General features: G+C 39.2%; 1 protein-coding gene across 4 annotated transcripts in view; it reads left to right on the forward strand.

Annotated features, from left to right (window-relative positions):
* Positions 1-22,960, forward strand: part of LOC128011466 (sterile alpha motif domain-containing protein 11) — a 58,549-nt gene that overhangs the window by 15,159 nt on the left and 20,430 nt on the right. For all 4 annotated transcript variants that reach the window (XM_052593922.1, XM_052593921.1, XM_052593920.1 and 1 more), the window contains exons 4-5: positions 10,549-10,640; positions 19,307-19,399. In XM_052593922.1, the coding sequence (XP_052449882.1) occupies positions 10,549-10,640; positions 19,307-19,399 (185 nt within the window). The remainder of the gene's footprint in view (positions 1-10,548; positions 10,641-19,306; positions 19,400-22,960) is intronic.

Consider the following 22,960-nt stretch of genomic DNA (forward strand, 5'->3'; position numbering starts at 1 on the left):
ACCTTTTTCAAAACCTAGTGAACTACTTAAGAATTTTTTCAATTCACTCTGAACACAAATATTGGGGAAAGTATCACTTTTTAATTACATTAAGCATTTTTATGGATACTTTTTGGTATTTTTTGATTAACGCCAACACAATGCATTCTGGGATTGTGGTCTCTGTGAAGCATATATGCAGTGCTGCCTTAAAATTTGGCCTAAATGAGGCTGCGTAATTAAGTTTTCCATAATTTGAAACAGTCTTAATATTTGCTTTTCCATGAAAAAAATAAAACCCATCCTGCGATGTGCTACAAGTTCCACACCTCCGTCTCCAATCACTGTGAGGGAAATGAAGGAATTCAGCGTTCATTAAATCTTCATGAGCTGTGTTTGGCCTCCCTCCTCTCTGGCACACAAGCCTGAAGAAGCTTATGAGCCTGCGGTCGGTGCAGCAGTGAGCTAAGAGCAGTGGCTGAAGAGAACGCTTTTTCCACCAGCCTTTCGCTCTGCCTAAATGCATTACAGGTGAAAACTAGCCAGCAGATGTCAGCCCTGGCAGGTGAGTCTGGGGTACCGCATTTTTGTCAGACCATCTCCGCTTCTACTAAAAAACTTGTTGAAAAGCCCGGCCTTGAGGTTCTGATCTATTATTAAGTATTCTTTAATCACCAGAGCATGCCTTTCAAAGCTAGCTGTTGCTTTGAGACTGGAGGCTTTCTGTCCTCCGAGGGTCTTTAGGTGATTTTTCAGTTTTTTGAATTGAAGTGTCAGCAGTAGTTTCAGCGGTGTTTGCAGTGAGAGTTTGTGTCTGCATGTGCTGTTGTGAATAGTTAAATCTCCTGGAAGCTTCAGTGCTTCTAATGAGAAGAGTAAGAGAAGACAATATTCTCTTTTCTCATTAGCCACTTGGCTCTTGCTAAAAATGTCTCCGTTAGCCCTAACTCCTGTCAGGCTTTCTTAGAGCAACCGCCATTGCGTATAGTGATAATTTGACTTATTTAGTTGCCTTTCTGTTTAACACCTCTTTTCCCGTGAAGATGTGCCATAATAGTTGTAGCTGTGCAGTTATAAACTTTTTCCCCTGCAGTAAATGGCGAATGAATTCCAATGGTTGAGTCATTTGAGTATAAGAGGCTTGGGTTTATGCCCACTGGTGTTAAGCGGTAAATTTGGGTCATTACACAGCACTGTTGGGATATCATTCTCAAGGCAGCCTATACGTACCTCTGAGGTCATGCCCTCATCCAGCATAGGCAGGTCATAGCTGGATCAGTCCATTTTGTTGAGCCACACAGGATGCTAGCTAGCTACCAGATGTGTTCACAAGCACAACTTGAACATGATTATGTTGTGGAATAAAGAAGGGCTCCGAGTTCTTACCTTGGAGAGGATCAGCTCTGAATGCCCAGGTACAAACCTAAGCCCTCATCTGCAAGACTTTCTTGGTCACTTCCTTCACTCAACCCCCGAGCCGCTGGCAGCCACTTACCCTGTGACACCAAGGACGGCACAGGAACCAGAACTGGCAAGCTAAACTCATTACAGTGATCTCCCCCCAACACTTCAGATACCCGCGCGTGAAGATGCTAATGAATTTAAAGAACACTTATGACTAATATCTAGGGCTTTTCCCTGTTAAAGGCGGCGGACTGCGAGGAGCCACGTCTCTCCTCTGTTCCGGGGCCGCTCACCTCACCCATACTTTACTGAGATGAGGATCTGACCGAAAGAGATAATGGGATGTTCAGTCTATGAAATTCAATTTCCATTGAGCTGGACTGGGTAAGTGAGTTGTGGAGGGGTCTTAACAAATTGGATTTAGTCAATGGATGGTGAAGTATGGGGAATTCTTTTTTGCGTTTGATCATATTTACGCCTCATCATTGCAGTTTATATTAATGTTGTGGTAGAGTGTGCATAGCGTTTCTTTAGTCCAAATCTATCTGCATTAATATGTACTGTGTACAGAGGTGTCCCAAAAGCTTGAGACCGCTTCTGTTTAACATTTATCTAATTTAATGCTAATTATATTATCAGCTTAACATTTTGATAAAAAAAAGTTGCATTTAAATGAAGTCCACAATGTCTCTGTACTCGTTTTTTCTTTTGTTTCAGTGACAGTAGAACTTTTCCAGCGTGATCCAAAGAGCTTCTTTTGCTTCAATGGAAGCAAGAATTTCTGACCACTTGTAAAAAGATTTTTAGTGTCACAAATGTTCTTAAATAGGGAATAATCTGATATATTTATTATTCATTTTTTGTTATGATGTCTCTCCTAAAATTTTGTCTATTTCCAGGTTTAAGTAAGATTTTGAATCCCAGACTCAGACTTTTGGACCTCAGCGTACTTTAACCGTTCTACCCAAAGATATTTAAAAACAAAATGAGTGCAGTTTTAGACACCTCCCGATGATATATGTTTGTGCAATCGTGCGCGTTTAGTTTTCAGAGGATTTCCAGCCACTGCCGTGAGAAAAGCCGGTACACTTTGACAACTTAAAGAAGACTCCCTATATCTTTTAACCAGATTAATGTTAATGGCCAGCAGGTTTATAGGTGATTAGTCCACAGTCCTCCTGTATCCTGCAAGCATACAGACCTTTCTTTTTAAGAAAACAACTGCGCTTAGGGTGAAGCGTAACACTTGGCATGGTCTTTTATATTCCTTTTTTCTTAGTGATTTCATATGTGGAGGTTGAGGGTCTTCGGGTCACGATTCACTTGAATGAGTCTAAACACCATACTGAATAACAGAATAACAAGTTCGGTTTTATCTTTGAAATGTAAATATAATCGGCTGATAAAGACAATTCCATACCGTCGACTGGCCTCCTATCTGAAAACGTTCACTTTCGCATTCTGCTTTAGCAATACAATTTGCAAGTATGAGATGTTTGTCATAGTATTAGTCTTCAAGGTCATGCCAATCATTTCCTGAAGCCTACCTGTGCACAGTCAGGTGTGTCAACACCAGGGCTTTGAGAAGTGCTGACTGCTTGTCTGGGTCATTACTGAGTAACCATCATGGATTATATAAGATAGTATACTTACTCAGAGGACAACCTGCTAAGAAAAGCCTCCAAAAAAGATGGCCCATCCCATAGTGTCTATTATATTAATGCTAAGTTAATGATAAAGTCAATTTTGTCTCTTGTGTTAATCTTACTGGCATTTAACTGTTGATTTAATTAGGATACTCTCACGATTTTTGATGATTTTTCTTATTTACAACCTATGGAAAAAAACGAAGTGCAGAAACATAAGTGGATTAGATGAAGTAGGGGAGGAGGAGGCAGGTTGATTCCAGAATGGTGGACCCTCCCCTTGAGCACGAGGGACAGGGAAAGGAAATAAATCAGACAACTGTTGCACCTGTCTGGATAGAAATACTGTCTGTCTTCCCCCGGGTTTCTGCGGCCTCTTCATAGAAGGGCCTGACCTGTCTGTGTTTAGCTTTAGAAGCGTTTGTCCAGCAAGGCGTGCCGTCCTCTTCCCTGGTGGCTGTCTGGACCTGAATGTAAGCACTCATCTAGCCAGAAGTGGAAATCAGCTGGTCCAAACCTCAGGACTGAAGCCAACCCAAACCAGCGTCTTTAGCGCACTGTGACTGGCCAGGCTCTTAAAATGCTGGTATGTACAGTCAAGGGCATTTTCATCTGACACTTTAACTTTTTTTTGATTAATGTAATATCGTTGAGTGCTTTGACACTGGGTATTTTTGGAAATTTCTTTCTGAAAAACAACAGACAAATAATAGACCCATAGATTAATAGATGTTTTTTGCACTTTCAGAGACATTCAGCTGATGATGAAATGCCTCTTGGATGAAATGGTTTAGGTTAAGGCAACACCAAATTTTTTTATGTAAGGGGTTCTTTTGTTTGAACGGTTTTGGTACGGTCACACAGATTTAATGGAATTGTCCATATTCAATCATTTGTGTGGTCCACCGGAGGAAATGAGTACTCAAGTTTACTTTAAACCATGTGACCATGTGTGCCATTCGTTCGTTTTTGTTTTGTTAAAACCTTTCCCTGTGCAGTTCTGCAGTTTTGCTCGACACACTGCTGGGAAGGGGATGTGATGCTGTAGGATTCCTGGAAAGAACCTTCTCTTAAGGCAGTAATTAGTGGTTGGGTTCCAGTTCTGGAACTTTTAGAATGTCCAGGGCTCTTCCCAAGGAACGGCTGTAGGCTAACCGTTCTACACTTTACTGTTTTCAGGAATACTTGTGACGTTTAAAGCCCTGTTTTTAAAAAGTGGACAAATGCATCCTGCTATGATTGCGATATAACAGTTTTGCTAATTTATACTCACACTTTCAAAATTCAAAGGGCTGGAATTAAAGCCTAACCCCCCCCCCCCCCCCCCCCCAAAAAAAACGTTCATAAGTAAATGCGTCTTTTTTGAATGCGTACTTTAACACATTTTTTAAAGCGTTTTACTATGGCAATGCTATTTTTTATTTACTTGTTTGTTTTTCAATAATTTATGTAATCATAAAATTTAACTGTAGACCACTTGTTTAATGGAAAAGAAGTCTGCATTGTGCCGTAAATAACATTTAGAAACTAAATGTATTGTATTGAACACGCATCAACTAAATGCGTTTCCCTTGCGTGTCAAGTGAACATAAATATGTAAAACAGTGAAGATGTTTTAATCAGGTGTTTTTTTCCTGTTAGCATCTCTTTGATTGGTTTTGTTTCAACCAAATGAGTTAATCAATGTCATTAATGTCACATCTACTGAGAGCAGCTGTCTTTAAACAGACATTGTACCACATATCACAACTCTCAGGCTTTTTACGCTGTTCGCCTTTTCTGATTATCCAACGCCGCAACGTTCAATGTGGCAAAATAATATTTTGTTTCACTTCTACTTTTCTGGGTTCCCGCGTGCTTATCGACCTCCCATCAGCTTTTATAAGGCAGGAACAACAAGAAAGCTCAGGAGAACGCACTGCGCTCTCATTTATTTATGTATCTATTTCGATATTTATTTATTGCTCTCCTCGCTGAGGCCTGGCTGCTCGCTCTGAATGTGAGCGGAATAACAACAGAGAGAAAAAAAAAATAGAAACATAGATTTTTTTTCTCAAAGTTTTTTTATTTTTACTGGACATTATTTAAGTGCAACCTGTGTTCAGAATGATTGTTTAATAAAAGTAATGGTAAAATTTTCAGTTTTGTACCATTTTTGTACCCAAATTGGTTCTCAATTTTGGTCTTGTTTTCCAGTGCCAGTTCATAGTGCAAAACGTCTGTCACTTTCTGTAAAAAGGAGGCATCCTCTCCACATGCCTTCCCACTTTCTGCTTGGCACCGCTTTGTGTGTGTGTCAGGGTGAGACTATCAGCGCTGTGTTCAGTAATGGTGTAAGCCCTGGCGTTAGGATGCCCAGTCTGCCAGCTCTCAGTGTGACCTCTATATCTGGCGCCAGCTCTCGTCTCCCGTGTCACCGCAGGGGCACTTGTGCTGGCACTATTTCCCTCCCTGACGTTCCCGCTGCCATGAGGAACACCACGTCTGTCCAATGGCTTTCTGAGCTGCTTTAAATGCAATGTCAGTTCATAAATACCTGTCTTTTAACGGATGCTTTTTATTTAGATGCCATATTTGAAAACCCAGCTTAAGTGCAAATAAGCACAAAACATTTTCTTAAAGGAACCGTTCACTCAAAAGTTTTCATTATTTACTCACCATCATGTTCCAAACCTGTATGACTATTATTAATTTACAATTGCAGTGAGAATGAATGGGGACTAGAGTTTTCAAGCCTGGAAAAAGGAATGCAAAAGCGATATAAAACAAGTAGTCCATATGACTTTTTTATTTAAGAGACATCTGTAGTCTGTATCCCCGATTAGGGAACAAATCATTCTTTGGAGATGCATCTGTTGAGTTAATTTGTTCGGTTAACAAAATCCATTTGAATGATTCATTCACTGATCCAGTTCAACTTATTGAATCAGTGATTCAGTTGTGGCAGTTCTTGAGCAGAGCTCACTGGAGGGGAAGATTAAAGGTGAATAATTTTCATTTTTGAGGTGAACTATTTCTTTAAATCCCTTACACAGCTACCTTTATCCCTTTAGCAGCATTTGAATCAGAGTCAAGCAGAGCTCTGTGCAGGTGTGCAGCTGGTTTTCTCTGCATTCAACCGCAAACCCTAGGCCTAGTGCTCCTATATCAGATGTACGTAAAAAACAGATGGAAGTGCTTTCAGCTCTGCATGTGAGTGCTGTGGTGAGGAAATGTGTCTGCTACCAGCAACAACACAGTTGATGCAAAAACCCCTATCTTTCTGGCATCGGAAAGATGATTTGCTGTTCGTTGCGGTGCCACAGATTTTCATTCCGTTGTAAAGCACTGACTCTGAAGCTGCATTGAATGTCTCTGATTCATTTTTTGGCACCTTCCAAATATGCTATTATTCTATTTATTTGAATATTGTATATTACAAAATATTACATTTGCTAGAAATTCATAAAAATAAACGTAGAATAGTAATGCCTGGTTTTGACCGTTTAGTGAATTAAATTCTTTAGAACATAAAAGTATTTATTATTTAAAATATGATTAAAAGGGCCCACCATAAACTACATAATTTAACTGTTATTTCAAAACATACTTTAAATCGTGTCCCAGGCAGTAAAGCATGTTTTTGGTTGACACATTCCTTTGTTAGACTGTATATATCAATTTACCGACCAGCCCTAGCACATTTTTTCCTGCACATTTTTAATATGATATAATAGATATGATATATATAGTTAATGTAAAATGTACTATAGATTATTACAATATATTTTTGCATGAGATTTAATTTGACATTTTATTTATGGCATTAAATATTGTTATTTTCAAGCCTTTTCTAACTGGTCACTGTAGAGTCATCAGGTCCCAATTTGTTGCATGTTGCCCATTGCGTGTTCTCTTTCAGTTGGTCATATCTGGGGCAAAGTGTCTGCAGTTGACAGGGAGGTGTAAGAGGTATTGACCAGTTTAGGTGGAGATTATGCTGATCGTCTTCAGTGCGTGATAAGCTGCAGCTCATGTCCTAAGCGGAGTTGTCAGGTCCGCCCTGTGCTCCCCTGTGTGGGATCGCTGACTCAGGCACCTGGGTCTTAGCTCCAGCCCTGACGCAGATTATGACCTTGGCCGCCAGGCGTGGGAGGCCTCATTAGCGGCCCTCACCGGGACAGCCCAGAAAAAGTGTGCTAATTAACTTGCTAACAATGTCCTTGCTTAGTGAGCTCACTGCAGAGCCTCCGTCCGAGGATAATAGCTTTCCTTAACTGCCAGAGCGGGAACTGGAAGATGGAGCTGTTGTTTGGACTGATGCCCTGTTAAGGGGATGGATGGAGGAACTTGGATGACCTATAGAGAACGGCAGAGTTGTTTCCTAGATAAAGGTTAAATGGACCTTTGCGCTGCACGGAGTAGCATAGTTTCATGCAAGTTTTTATTATTTTATAGCGCTGTTGTCAAATTAGAATAGACAAACGTCAAATTCTGAATAACATTTCAATCTAAATGCTGTTAAAAAAGAGGTTTCTACTAGAGTTTGAGCTGTTTAGGGTGTTTGTTTTTGTATGATGCAGCTTGTATCGATGTAGCATATTCTGTCAGATCACTTTGCATATTTTGCAGGGAATTAATGTTTCTTTTATCGATTCATTTCAGTCTCATTTATCTTTGTATTTTATCAAATGAAATATGAGTTTTCTGATAATAATTTTTTATTCTTGTAAATGTAGTGAACGATTGTGCTTTCGCTGCATTGTATTCATTGTCTATGTTAGTAACAATGTATTTTGTTTATTAAATATTTATAAATGTATTATGTTAAAGTATTTTTAAATAAAATAATGATTTTTTTAATTAAACATGAAAAATATTTTACAAAATTATAATTTTCTATATAATTTATGCTTGACTTTTTTCATAATTTCTAATAACTTGCATTTAACATTGCTCATGCTCGTTTAACTCAATTACAATATTAACTTAAGTTGCATTTAAGATAATATCCTAATTTATCCAGCATTTTTTTTGCTCAGTGAATGCTGTAATATTTATAAGTATCGTGCATCTGATCTTTTGTCATACATTCGACCAATGGCATTTCTGTCAGACTTCTGGCTTCTCGGAATGGCAAGTGAATTTGCAGCCCAGTTCGGTCATGGAGAATAAATTCCTGTGCGTGCTGTGTTGTTTGTAGCTGAACTGAAAGCGTGGCAGGCTGACATTACTGAAGCCCAGCCTGTAATCTACGGACTGTAAAACTAGCATTTCTACTGCCACAAACAGCAGGGCCACAGGCCCACCACAGAAACACAGTGGATTGTGAGACTGTTCTGTGACAGCCCGTAAAATGTCCGTTGGAGCTCTCTTGATATTAGTGCGCCCCGTAGACCACCAGGAGCTGTGAGATATGCATCTGATATTTGCTAAATGCTAATCGGGTATTTGAAATTATTATGCGTTATAATGCGATCAGAGCTGTAATCAGATTGCATTAAAATACTTCCATGACACACTTCTATTGGTCTCTATAGAGACAACATGGCCCAAGCAGGACTTACAAGGGTTAATGAAGGATGAGTGAGGGAAGATGAGAGGAGGAAGGAGGGAGGAAGGGAGGTTGAGGGGACGGCCTTGTCCAGTTCTAATCTGTAAACCCTTCAGTTGGCCTTGAAGAGACGACCAGGAAGAGGAAGACAAGTGTGCGGTGTGAATGTCGGTCCTGGCCTGGGATCAGTTTGTCGGTCTAGTTTTAAGAGTTTTAACTCTTTCTCTTCATGTTTCATGTGTATATGAATCATGTGTGAACATTATTTAAAGAAGATAATACAATACAACAATAAATACAACAATACAACAACAATAAAAATAAATATAAAATTAAAAAAATGAAAGAGTGACATGTAAACATAATTATGAAAGATATTTATGAAATAAAAAATATTTAACCTCATGTTTTCCATTTTATTTGTTTTAATAGGTTCCTTTGACCTAATTAAACTCCATTTACCAAATATTATTAGTACACAATTGACAAGATAATATTGATTCTTTGTGGGGTCACTTTTACTATGGAAAAAATGTATACAATAAAATCATTCCAAACAAATGTGTGGATACCTGGGGTGTTTGAATCAAACCATGTAATATGTCTTATTGATTAAGTTTGAAACATTATATCAAGTTGAAACTAAAAGTTTAGCTTGCTGCAAGATAACTTCAAGTATATATTAATATTCATTGGTTTCTTCACCTGTCCAAAACAGCTAACAGAATTGGTTCTCTGGCTTGTGTATGACACCGGAGCACAAGTACTTCCTTAAAGGGGCTGTATGTAAGATTTTGACTCTGATTAAAGCATAAAAATACCATAATGTGTTTGAAGAAGTTTAAGAAACACACTAAGTTAACATACTTTTTTATTTGAAAAACAATGCTTCAGTCAGTTATTCTCCTTTGAAAATGTGCGTTCTGGCCAGAATGTCTGTTGTTGTTTTGGTTTGTGAAACGCGCCCTCTGCCAGTTTAACCAATTGTATTTCGGCACTCAGGGTTGCCAGTTGGTGGAAAACACAGTGTACTTCATTTCATTCATCATCAAGTGCACTTGTTCCTGTTTGTGTCATAAATATGGCAACCTGCGTGTGCGTCAAGTCTAAGGAGGAGGGGCCAGGTGAAAAAATCCTCTCTGACATTTTGAATTTGGACTGCAATACCTAGTTCAACCACTCAGTGTCAATCCTACATACAGCACCTTTAAATATCGCCGGAATTACATACAAATTTTATTATCCATTCTAATTTCTAAATCTGCACGCTCATGTTGAATGATAAACCAGCGTCTTTTATTCACCACTTATCAGGCTCCTTTATGAAATGGCAGATCTCTGGAGATTACACTCATCCCCCGAGCACCTCGTGCACCTCCAGAGACCCGAGCGATTTCAGCAGAGCGATCATAAAAACCATTATCACCTGGTTTTAAGCTCATAAACTGCTTATGAGTTGAATGTGTTGATTAGAACATCTTAAGGTTGAAGATGAGACAGGATGAATCTCAAAATTGCTTGATGCAGGAATCTGTCAGTGCTCATTATACGCTTAAAATCCAAAAGACAATGAATACAGAAGCAAGGCAAAAGAGCCAAAGGCAGAGAGCGTTTCAACTTAAAGGGACCAAACTGGAGTGCACCAGGTCAGCCATGTTTGATTCAGTTGAGGTTGTTTGTGGTGGAATTACCTTGGGTTTACTTTTTGTACACTTTATGCATTGTTTTCCTCGTGTACAATTGGTAAGTTTGATCAATTTAGTTTAATTGGGCAGAATTGTTCTATATTAAACTTTTTTTTTTTTTTTAAACCTAGTATACTTAATGTGAGTGTGTGTGTTAGTGAGTTGCTTTGCGTTATGAATCTGTGATTAAGAACCTAGAGATGCATTATTTACCCTCCCCCTCTCTCTTTCTCTCTCTCCCTTCTTCTTGCTTTCTCTCTGTCTCCTTTTCTTTCTTCCTCCTCTGCTTTCCTTTTTCCAGTCGTGACAGTGACCTCTCAACGATCATCTCCAACCTGCACCACACCCGACAGCACGGCATGCCCGAGGGCCAGCCCTGCTCCGCACACTCAGGTAGGACACACCTAGAGACAGCACACATTCACATATAATCAGAGGTGAATGTTCGGCCATGTGATTATGGATATAAAGTGAAAACATACTTAAAGAGCAAAAGAAAACACACAGGAAGTTGTCTGAGTGAAGTGGCCAAAAATGCTTTTATGATTATGATACAAACTTGTCAAATCTGTGAAATTGCATTATCGTTGTAATTGCTTCTGTGGCTTTCTCTGTCTTTAATATTCTGTTTTATTGCCATCATACTCTGTTTTTACAGGGTTTATCCTTTGATTGATGCAGAACAATTACACTGACTGCGTGCTAGTACTTTAATTCGGTTTAATTTGTATGATTGAGGGCTGTAAGCTCATTAGGCGCTCCATTGTGGCCATATTCATTCCATTACTTAATGCTCTTGTCTTCGTCTCTCTTAGCACACAACTTAAACCACCGTTAAAACTACTTTCAGTAAATAGCTTTATTTGTCATTAATCTCCGACCAAACAGAAGGACTACCGGACATAATGTGTGTTAATCTCATTGGTTCGCTGAATCACATGGTCACCCAAAGTTGGTTAAGTCATTTTTACCTGTCTGGTTTTACACCTAGGCTTTAATGTTGTTTGAAGATTTATGTTGAATGTAAATATTTGTAACATTTATTACTGTTTTCTTAAAATATAAGATATTTTTATTTTATTTTTAATAGTTTATACTTTTATTTGTATTGATTTTATTTAATTTAAATAATACTTTTTAATAACAAGTCTTATTTTGACCAGTGTGGTTTAATATCTTGGTTTTTCATTATTATTATTTTTTCAAGTCTACAAAAGACTATTAATATCACTAACTGCTTAAAGTTAGACATCCTTAGATTTCACTTTTTTAATTAGTAATTTTAGCACTAAAAAAAAAGGTTATTATTTTTAGTTAAAATTAATTTGAGCTTTTTATGTTGTGGTACATAAATACCGCACAGCCAAGTCAAGTGGAGGATCCTATTGGTTTCTGGTAAAATGGCTATATGTGAATATATGTGTCTAAATCCTATTACATTAGCATCAGTGGAGCATAACAAAGTCTTAAGCGACTGTCCCAGTCCTCTATATCTCTCTGATCGTATGGCTCCAAATGTGGTTCAAATCACCTTTACCTGGCTCTAGGTTTCTACTCGACTGGAGATCTAAGGGTTGACTTAAAAACTAGACCAGTCAAATTTGCCATTACTTGAATAGAAGATGCTCAATTAATCATAATCTTAATTGGAGAAGACACAAAGGAGTAAGAGCGGAAGCCACCTGCAGCGTGGCTGATGACCAAAATCTGTCAGTTTGAGCGTTTAAAAGAGGTTTAACGGGTGCTGTAAGCAGCTAGACTCATGTCTGTAAACAAGTCCAATCCGATCACGCAGCGCGTCTAATTCTGTCTGCCAGTGAAATTAGAGAGCCTCCGTCCCTGGGCCAGGTTAGGGGTCGAATGGCTAGAACAGAGCCATTTGGAAGTGTGTTTTTCACATGATCAGAAAGATCAAAGATGCACATTTATTAAGTTTTGCATTTGGCCACATGATGCAGCAAGTAACAGCATAGTGGATGTAGCAGTACGTAAAAGGTTGAGCTTATATAAGCTTGAATCAAAGCAGACGCAAGTGTTCATTTTTCCATGTTCAGCTGTGAGACTCCAACAGCTTTTTTTGTTCCGTCACACAGTCTCTTTTACTTCCTTTCAAGTCTGACTTCTTCTCTGGGTATGTGGTTGAGCGAGAGAGAGAGAAGAAAAGGTTGGAAAAGTGCAGAACAAATGAATGAGCAGAGCGTCGTATGGTATCAAGGGAGGGTGGACTGCAGTGTGGAGTCGCGAGACAGGCGGAGGAAGAGGAAGCCGACTGCAGCGCTGGGGTTGCTTTGCACCGGAGAGGCCCGTTAATTAAATCTGAGGGACAGACATGAGAGCTGACCCAGGCGTCAGCCGCAGCCAGTCAGCGATGGAGGAGAGGCGGCTCCCTCACCCACCCCCCCTCTCTCCGTCCGGCCGGACGGCCTGCTGGCCCCAGTGAGGGATGGGGGGGAGGGCAGGGCGCCGGCAGCTTGTCTGGCTCTCTGTGTAGACTCCTAAACGTGGCTTTGCGGTCAGACCAGAGACTCTTAATAGGCATATAAGGTGTTTTTGCTTTTTTTCCCCTCCCTCCCTGCCGCTCTCATGGTTTCCTAAAGACAGACAGGAGCGTCAGCGTGAGACTGCTGTATATTTGGACCAGTGAATAGATTCCCTGAATTTGTATGTTATAATCTAAATATTCTCGCTCAAGACGAAGCATCTAAGTGTCCTGTCAGTGATGTTTGTTTCCCCCTTACACAAGTCTACTTATCCTGTGCACAATCATCATTATATCAATGGGCGGGCCATAGCCAAATGCACTGTAAATCACTTTGAATAGACAGAAAATAAATATATAATATTTGATTATATATATATATATATATATATATATATATATATATATATATAAACCTCAATCTTCAGTGTAACATGATTCTTCATCATTCCAATATGCAGATTTGGTGCTCAAGAAACATTTCTTATTAATGGTGAAAATTATTAAGTATTTTATGGAATAAGTTTTGTTTCAAAAGTTTATTAAATTCTACTCAGATTAATTAATATTAATTAACCAATTAATTAATTCAAAAACTTAGGTGTAAACAAGATATTTATATATTTTTTTACTATTTAAATTAAGAAATTATTACTTTTAGGCAGCAAACACACATTCAGTTGATCCAAAATGACAATAAAGGTACTTATAAGTTACAAAGATTTCTGTTTGTTTTTTAAATCAAAGAATCCTGAAAAACAATATATCACCTTTTCACAAAAATATTAAGTAGCACAACTGTTTTCAGCACTGATTCAAAATTGAAATTCAGAAAATTCAGCCTCTGTAGAAATAAATTGCATATTAAAATATATTAAAATAGAAAACTGTTACTATAAATTATAATAATATTATAATATATCACAGATGTGATGGATGGAGGCCAAAAAAGATACGATTATTCATAACGAATGAACAAGACTGACATCAGTGCAAAAAACTGCTTCACATTATGTAACGCTTGAGTTGAAAATAGTTCATTCAAAACAGCAAAACTAGTTTTTTAAAACTTTATGAATTCAGCTGCGGAAATTCACGTTACTCAAAAAAGGAAAACAAGTTTCTGGCCTAAAAACTTTTGTTAACTAATTAATTTTTTTCTTATACTATATGTACATAAAGTAAAGCAATCTGGCATAGTAAATACCACCCAAATATATGATATAATCAATAGCAATATCACCTCCGTGAGCACATTGGTTGTCATATAACGCAACCAAATTTATACACGTTTTTTTTTTCCTTTTTCTGTCCTTTGATTCTCTCACAGACGCCTGCCTTTCTTGCATCTTCTTGCATTTTCCTCAACCACCATTTGTCTCTTCGTCTTTTGTTTTCCCTCAATTGCGGTGGTTTTTGCCTCATTCTGTTGTTTTCTCATTCTTTTTCCCATGATTTTGATCTTTCTCTTTTTCCTCTGTGTGTTGCCCTCCCTCATTTTCTGTCTCTCTCTCTCTGTCTCTCCCCTAAGGCTCTCAGTGGGGGAGCGGCAGTAGAGGGGGGTGGTGCTGAATCCTCTGGGCTGGCGGAAGCGCCGTGCTGCTCACCCCCCCGCCATGGCCAATCAATGCCATCCTTTCAGTTCTGGCCGAGCCCCACAAACAGGGGGATCAATAAGTTATTAGCACCATTCTGTCAGCTGTAATGTGGAGATTGATTGGAGGTTGGGGCTCCGCCGCGACGCCCGCCACTTCCCCTGCCTGATAAAGATGACAGATTAAGGGAATAAGAAAAGGGAATTAAGGAGTGTGGCCTGTCCAACTTGTCAGTAGCCGGAGAGACGGAAGGAGCTAAGGGAGGAGGAGGAGAAAACCAAGAGCCTCCTTCTCTGCTCATTTAGTCGTTTTGCTATTTCTCCATCTTTCTAGCCTTCTCTCTTTCTCCCCCCACCTCTATTAAAGTTCTGCCCTTGTTTTGGCCTGGCTCTGTGCCGCACAGGCTGAAGTTTAAAGGAATTAGCAACAGCGCTGGCAACAGAAGCCGTTCTGTGAGTTGGGTAACATGGCTGAGGCACGAGGCAGCTCCGAGCCTCCCTGTTTGGTGTTAAATTTGAGCATCACAGCTTTAAGAAGCAACATTTAATTGGTATTAAAGGCTTTCCGCCTAAAAATCTCTGACCCTGAGGCAGACAGGCGCTGCTGAAACCCTGCCTCTCCCTTGAGCGCACTGAGAGACAGAGAGAGTGCAGTATTCTCGCTGCTGCTGTGGATTTTTGAAGCTCTTTGAAGCTGTTTTTTGCATTTATTTTTTGAATGAGCGCTAAGTTTCAGGGTAGAGAAGTATATAAAGTGTGTATAGCATATTTTTACGAAAATAACTCTTTAAAAGTTTGTAGAAAAGACTAAGGTTTAATTTGGAAAATAGTAAACTAGCATATTACTATTTCTGCCTTTTGATTTGTATGCTAATATGGTATTCCAAATGCAGCTAAAGGCTATGTTTGAAAAAGCAATCTAACATATTTTGGCCAAAATGTGCGATATACAATAGAAAATATGTTGAGACATACCATATCATTTGATGCAGTACTCTCAACTTGAACTTCCATTTCCAGTGAAAACAACGTGAACGTTTATGGCTTTTTTGACTCATTATTTCATTTGGACTTAACCTTTTTTGGTATATACTCCACACTATGCACTATCCTTTGCACTATACACTAAGGATGCTAGTGTAAAGTATATAATCTGCAATATGCACCAAGTTTGCTAGTATGAAGTATATATTTCTAAGTATGCAAGTATTCTATTACAAACATATCTGAGAAGTTAAATCTCAACTTAGATCTAAAAGATTTAAGTTTTTTAATTAAATAAATTGCTCCTTCATACACTACCAAAAAAATTACAAATTTGAGTAAAAATCATGCAAACAGAGAACAATAAATGGATAGGAGCAGGAGAGAAGCTGGTGAACAGTTAACATGGAGGTTTATAGGAAAAAAGAAACTGCAAGTGAGTCAGTGTCGCTTCCCGCCTCCAGCTCCTCCATGCAGAATAACGGCTTCCTCCTCACTGTCCCGAACTCTCTCTTCTTTTGTTGAGTGCATTACTTCAGCTAGAGACCAAAGTGCTAAGAGCAGACAGAGTTCGGTCCAGGGCCAGGTTTCCTCTCCGCCTGCGCCGACGCCACGGGCACGCTGCCCTGCTCCAAAACTTTTGCTCTCTCGCTTATGAAAGCATTTCATACTGCAAATCACTCTGTGCTGTCAAATCATATCATGAGAGTTAAAAAAAAAAAGGTTTCAAAGGTTGTGATTAAACACTTGGGGGGTTGATTCGGGGGACGGAGCACTGTGTGAGTTTGAGCTGTAGGTCTGAGTGACAGTTCAGGACCGTTGATTTCAAAGAGATGGAGATGGAGGTTGAGATGGAGAGGAACTGGACTCAGCCCAGGGCTTTGGGAGTGTTGGCAGGCAGGAGGTTGCCTGATAAGACGCGATGGAGCTTGGAGAACAGGCTGGGTTGGAGATAGCGGTGCTAGGGTGGCTGAGCCCTGTGGGAAAGACACTGCTGAGAGATTAGGGTCGAACAGAGACGTACAGAGAGGAAGAGAGAGCGGCTCAACGTAGCTGCTACAGAAACCAGAGGGTGCTGTGGTTACGAAGAAGTTTTTCCCCAACCCTTTTCATATTAGGTAGCTTCATGCTCCTTTTAAAGGGACATCTCGCCCAAAAATGAACATTTTCTCATCATAAAAGATCTGTTGGACATAAAAGAAGATATTTTGAACAATTTGTGTAACCAAACAGCTGATGGTCTCCATTGGCTTCCATAGCATTCCATACTGTGGAAGTCAATGGGGACCGTACTGTTCTTCTTTTAAGTTCAACAGAAGAAAAGACAGTAATACAGGATTGCGGGTAAGTAAATGATGAAAGAGTTTCAGAGTTTCAGTTTCATTTTTAGGGGAATTAACCCTTTTACTCCTATTTAACACCTTTTAAACTAAAACCTTACCTGCTCATCTGAAGTTTTTGCACATCCCTTGCAGGCTTTTGAGCTCTTTTGGCTCATGCATAGACAGGAGCAGCCGATTGCTATACTTTTACACTTATGCCGTGATCGTATCAGTTCCACGTGAAGATAGAGAGCGGAAAATAATTGAATACGCCAAGGGAGATTCTTCACCTCAAAGGCTGACGAAAGGAGAAAAAGTGGAGCAAGAGACAGACGGAGGGAGTGTTGTTGTTGTCTTTGGGCAGAGGTTAGGAGAGGAGATGGGGGCCCATTAGAGAGGCCCCTTTTTCTCTTTGGACTGGGATAGACAGCCTTCCCCCCTGATGAGAATACATCAAACAGCGTCATTAGTAAAGCTCGCTCCCCACAAAGAATCCCAGACTGAGCTCTGCCACTCCAAAAGCTCTTTCAAGCGCAGGCTTGCTTTTCTTTCTCTCTCTGTGTCTCTTTCCAGCACTCTTATCAGAGAGGGATGAGCAGTACGCTTGGTGTCGAGGGGTAGGGGTGTGAGAGAGTAGTTTGTACTTTTGTGTCGGACATTTACAGAGGTGCAGGCTCTCTCGGTTTTGTGCCATGCAAGAATCTCCCCCTTCACTCTTCTTTGATGTGTGGAGCTTTATTCATGGCTTACACATAAGGGTCATCTGTAGTAATGGCTTCCTTTAAAGACCTTGTGAAATCAAAACGAGAGTTTTGCAACTCTCTAGTTTGTACATGTTAGGTGTGAGCTTATTCCCATTAATTTTTCCCATAGGGATTTTTTAAAACTCTTTGTTAATAAGCCATGAACCAAACCAGCCAGCAACAAGGTGAATCACAATATAACAAACTTTGAAAGTCAGAAAAAAAGACAAAGGTACAAGTAGTTGTACTTAAAGGCATTAACGCGTAAATAAAACAATCCCATGATTTATTGTGAATGACAATCAAATTAATAATGACAGGTAAAAATATTTATTCAAAGAATATAGTAGATTTTATTTATATAAAACACCATATTTTGTTTACTGCAAAACTTTATTATATACACTATTTAAGTAGTTTAAGAGTGTGTTTGAAGATTGACTTTTATGTCATTTGCAGTTTTTAATAGGAGTTTGGCACAATTAGCTTGTCTTGATTCTCAGATTGGTGGAAATTTCTTGTAGAATCATGGGTAATGTAGTTTTTCACCATGAATTCCATTGTTACATATGATTATTTAAAAAAGTAAGTTGAAATAATGGAGACTGATAGCTTTAACAAATACACTGAACAACAACCCCATACCTCAATGTAGATCAGCCTCTAAAAGTTCCTAAATGATTATGGTGTAAATTAAAGAGATTTTTACCTATTAAACCCAAATGCAACCAACTGGAATGTCTATTTGATAACAAATAGAACGATATGTCCCTTTTTTGCACCCACATGTCCTTCAATACGAAAGATGTCAACATAAGAAATATCTATGTGCTTGTTGAATGAGGTCTTTATAATGATGCACCTGCAGGGCACCATAAATGTTTTAAAAATAACTTTTTTTATGATATCCATAGAGAATAAAACACAATAAATACAATAAAAGTTCAAATGCAAGCAAATGTATAATCCGTTTCCTCTCAGCGTATTGCACAGTCCATTTAGATAAAGAATCAGACAGCAACAAAAGACAAAAGGAAGAGCATAACTCTGTGGCTTTGACGTTTTTTACTTCATGTGGCGCATGAGGGCAGAGAGAGAGAGAGAGAGAGAGAGAGAGAGAGAGAGAGGAGAGTGCAATGACAAACGGTCTCTTCCTTCCTGCATGCATGCACCACCATGCTCTCAGCAGCACCCCTCCCAGCGTGATTAGCAGGATATTGATTTGAGATGTGTTTGGGGGGAGGAGGGTGCTGTAATCGTACACTAGACACCAGCGGCTCACTAGAGCGCTGCATTAGGCTAGTGCAGACAGCCTCCACTTTTCTAGAGAGAGAAAGAGAAAGAGCGAGAGAGAGAGAGAGATAAAGAGAAAAGGGGGAGGGAGAGAAAGAGTGAAAGAAAGGAAGGAAGAGATTAGCAAAAGGTGTGAGCTTTATATTCACTGAAAACAGAGAGTGAGAGTGAGTGAAAAAAGCAAAAAGGACACATTTGGACAACAGGAGTTTGATAGAAGACATAGGCAAGACCGCTTACATTTTCTCCAATTTCTTTTCTTGCTCGTCTTTTCATTTCTGGAGCTTTTACTCCGTATTAGGCCGGTGTGAAGATCAGGAGAGATAGATAGAGAGTCAAGACAAGAAATGACGGTAGAGTGAGGGTGAGTGCAAAAAAAGAGAAAGCATGTTTATTCGAGATAGGAGAAAGAGAGAGAGCGGGAAAAAGAATCTCTCGTTTCTGCACATGGCTGAGTAAGAACCAGATCTGTCATTCACGCTGGCGCAGGGCCCTCTCAACTCTTCGTATCTTTAGTCGGTCTCACAGCTCCATCATGTATGCAGGTATAGAGCCAGGCAGCAAGCTGCATGTTGAGGGGTTTAGGAGCCGTCTGACCACATCTGAGCCCCTCTAACCTGTTTCTCTCTCTTTTTTTTCCACAGATGATATTCTAGGCAAGAGGAGAGCCTATTCCCCCAACAGCAGCAGCGAGTGCCCATCTGACAGCAAGAAGTCCCGCAGCGTGTCACCTAAAGGTAAGGGCCCCTCTCGTGCATGTGTGTGGATGTGCGTATGTGTGCTGGAGACGATAATGCACTTCAATTAGAGCTGTTTAACCTTAGTGCGTAAGATGGAGTAGGTGGGAATAGATGGAGCGAGATTGAGCGAGAGTGGAGGGAAGGGGTGGACAGATAGTAAGAGGAGGGAGGAGAGAACAACGCTCAGTGGAAGACACATCTCCTCCCCCCTCCTGCTAACCTTTTCACACACTCTCTACAGAGAGTTCACAAGTACAGCATTTGCCTATTCATGTTTACATGTAAACAGACAGTTCGGTTCTTAAAATAGTGAACTGTTCATTCAGACTTCAATAGCAGAATCTATATGGATTAATTCAAAGTCAGCAGTCATTAACCAAACACTCTCACCTTCACCTAGAGCTGCTAAAAAGCATCGTGTGGTCAAAAGGTCAAAGCAGTGGTGATCTAGATCTAGTAGAGGTGACAAGTTTACTAGTTTGCCTAGTGGTCGACCGATATTGGTTTTCTGACGGCCGATTGCTGATGCAATATCTTGGAAAGCAGGAAAGCCGATATAAAGCCAAAGTAATTATTTTTTTAATTTTAATTAATATTTAAGAAATTTGAAATCACTTGACAATGGATTAAAAAATAAATGTGTAAAATAAACACTTATACTTTAGATGACAAAGTATTTTACACAAATATTTAATAAAAATATAATTAAAAATGAAGTAAACACTGTAACCAACAGGACACTCAGTATTCTGGGAAGTTTGTGTGCATTGGGAATCAAATTTTAGATTTTTAAAGTTTAAAGCATTTATTTCACATGGACCGACCGTCACACAGAGAACACGCGATCATGCTGGGAAAAAAAATGCACACTTCACAAGATATCACAACTGGATTCAACTAAGTTTGTGAAATTAAATGTTCATTAGTCTTTCAAAGATTTGTTTAAATGATATAAATGTGTATTTGCTTAATGCTGACGGCAAAAAGAAAGTATTATAATGTTTGCTTTAATATTACTAATAATATAAAAGCAATCATTATAATACTTTCTGTATACGTTAATTCCTTTGTTTAACAGTTCTATCTGATTATTAGACAGACGACAGAAAACAAGAGGGAGAATGCGAGCACTATGTGCTCAGACGCTGCCCGCCTCAAACACATCAGCCAAGCAGGAAAACTTAAAAAAAAGGAACATTTTGTCTGGTGTGAATTCTGTAGGAACTCTCCGGTCTGATTACTGACTTGTGCTTGTAGAGACAAAAAGTTAGGAAATCGATTGTAAAAAGTTGTATCGTTGAAAATTGAGTTAGTAATATTCCAGTCAATAAGACTCTTAGAATACCCATAGAATATCCCACATCCATACCGACAACCCACATGGCTTAACTAGGTATAAAAGAAAAACACAAATGCAGAGGTCCAGAATTACTAGAATTGTTCTAATATAATTTACATTGGTCTATTGGGGAGAAAATGAGCAATTGAGTGAAGGACACAGTAAGGAGGAAAGGGTGCTTGACTTCCTGCTTCTGCTAGGAAACAAAATTGTGGTTTAGTTTTCCTTTCAGGAATATATGTCTGAGTCTATGCGATAAGCCCATGGTTTTGAGGTTTTTGTATGTCTGGATATCATTTGGACATGTAGTGGCACTTTTTGTATCATTATGGTGAAGGAAAAAAGTCTAAAAGTGAGCACAGAATCACTGTCTTCATGATCATATTTACTGCTAATATTTAGCTAATATGCAAATTGGTGGAGCTCCTGAGTATTGTCAACCAGCTGAGCTAATGAGGTGAAACAGCACAGCAGGCATGCAGCAGAAACATCAGGCAGACTCAGTGACACCAAGTCACATATAATAAAGCATCTAGAAGGCAGTGATCTGGATCTGTTCTGTAGACCAGTCCTCGTATGAGGTGCGAAATCTCATAGCAATATTGTTGTTTTTGTTGGAGATTATTTTGTTTCAAATGATTGTTGAGATTCATATTTCACTTTGTGTTTTAAGCAAGACATTTACATACACTATATTGCCAAAAATATTGGGACACACCCTTTTAATGAACAGGTTTGACTACTTTAGTAATTTAAATGAGTAGAAATCTTAATGTTTAAGCATATAATGAAATTATAGGGAATTGAGCAATTCTAATTGTATAGTTTGGACAGGACCCTTTCCGATTCTTGAAAGCCTTTGTGTATAAGGCAAGGTTAAAAAAGAAATGATTAATTTAGTGTGGAACAACTTGACTGGTCTGACGGATCCCAGCTGAATCCCTCTTTAAATGACTTTAAATGCAGACCTTGAGCCAGAAACCCATCACCAAACACTTACAGTATTGTTCAAAATAATAGCAGTACAATGTGACTAACCAGAATAATCAAGGTTTTTAGTATATTTTTTATTGCTACGTGGCAAACAAGTTACCAGTAGGTTCAGTAGATTGTCAGAAAACAAACGAGACCCAGCATTCATGATATGCACGCTCTTAAGGCTGTGCAATTGGGCAATTAGTTGAAAGGGGTGTGTTCAAAAAAATAGCAGTGTCTACCTTTGACTGTACAAACTCAAAACTATTTTGTACAAACATTTTTTTTTTCTGGGATTTAGCAATCCTGTGAATCACTAAACTAATATTTAGTTGTATGACCACAGTTTTTTAAAACTGCTTGACATCTGTGTGGCATGGAGTCAACCAACTTGTGGCACCTCTCAGCTGTTATTCCACTCCATGATTCTTTAACAACATTCCACAATTCATTCACATTTCTTGGTTTTGCTTCAGAAACAGCATTTTTGATATCGCCCCACAAGTTCTCAATTGGATTAAGGTCTGGAGATTGGACTGGCCACTCCATAACATTAATTTTGTTGGTTTGGAACCAAGACTTTGCCCGTTTACTAGTGTGTTTTGGGTCATTGTCTTGTTGAAACAACCATTTCAAGGGCATGTCCTCTTCAGCATAGGGCAACATGACCTCTTCAAGTATTTTAACATATGCAAACTGATCCATGATCCCTGGTATGCGATAAATAGGCCCAACACCATAGTAGGAGAAACATGCCCATATCATGATGCTTGCACCTCCATGCTTCACTGTCTTCACTGTGTACTGTGGCTTGAATTCAGAGTTTGGGGGTCGTCTCACAAACTGCCTGTGGCCCTTGGACCCAAAAAGAACAATTTTACTCTCATCAGTCCACAAAATGTTCCTCCATTTCTCTTTAGGCCAGTTGATGTGTTCTTTGGCAAATTGTAACCTCTTCTGCACATGCCTTTTTTTTTAACAGAGGGACTTTGCGGGGGATTCTTGAAAATAGATTAGCTTCACACAGACGTCTTCTAACTGTCACAGTACTTACAGGTAACTCCAGACTGTCTTTGATCATCCTGGAAGTGATCATTGGCTGAGCCTTTGCCATTCTGGTTATTCTTCTATCCATTTTGATGGTTGTCTTCCGTTTTCTTCCACGTCTCTCTGGTTTTGCTCTCCATTTTAAGGCATTGGAGATCATTTTAGCTGAACAGCCTATCATTTTTTGCACCTCTTTA

The sequence above is a fragment of the Carassius gibelio genome, chromosome B23 (genome assembly GCF_023724105.1).
Source record: "Carassius gibelio isolate Cgi1373 ecotype wild population from Czech Republic chromosome B23, carGib1.2-hapl.c, whole genome shotgun sequence".
NCBI lineage: Eukaryota > Metazoa > Chordata > Actinopteri > Cypriniformes > Cyprinidae > Carassius > Carassius gibelio.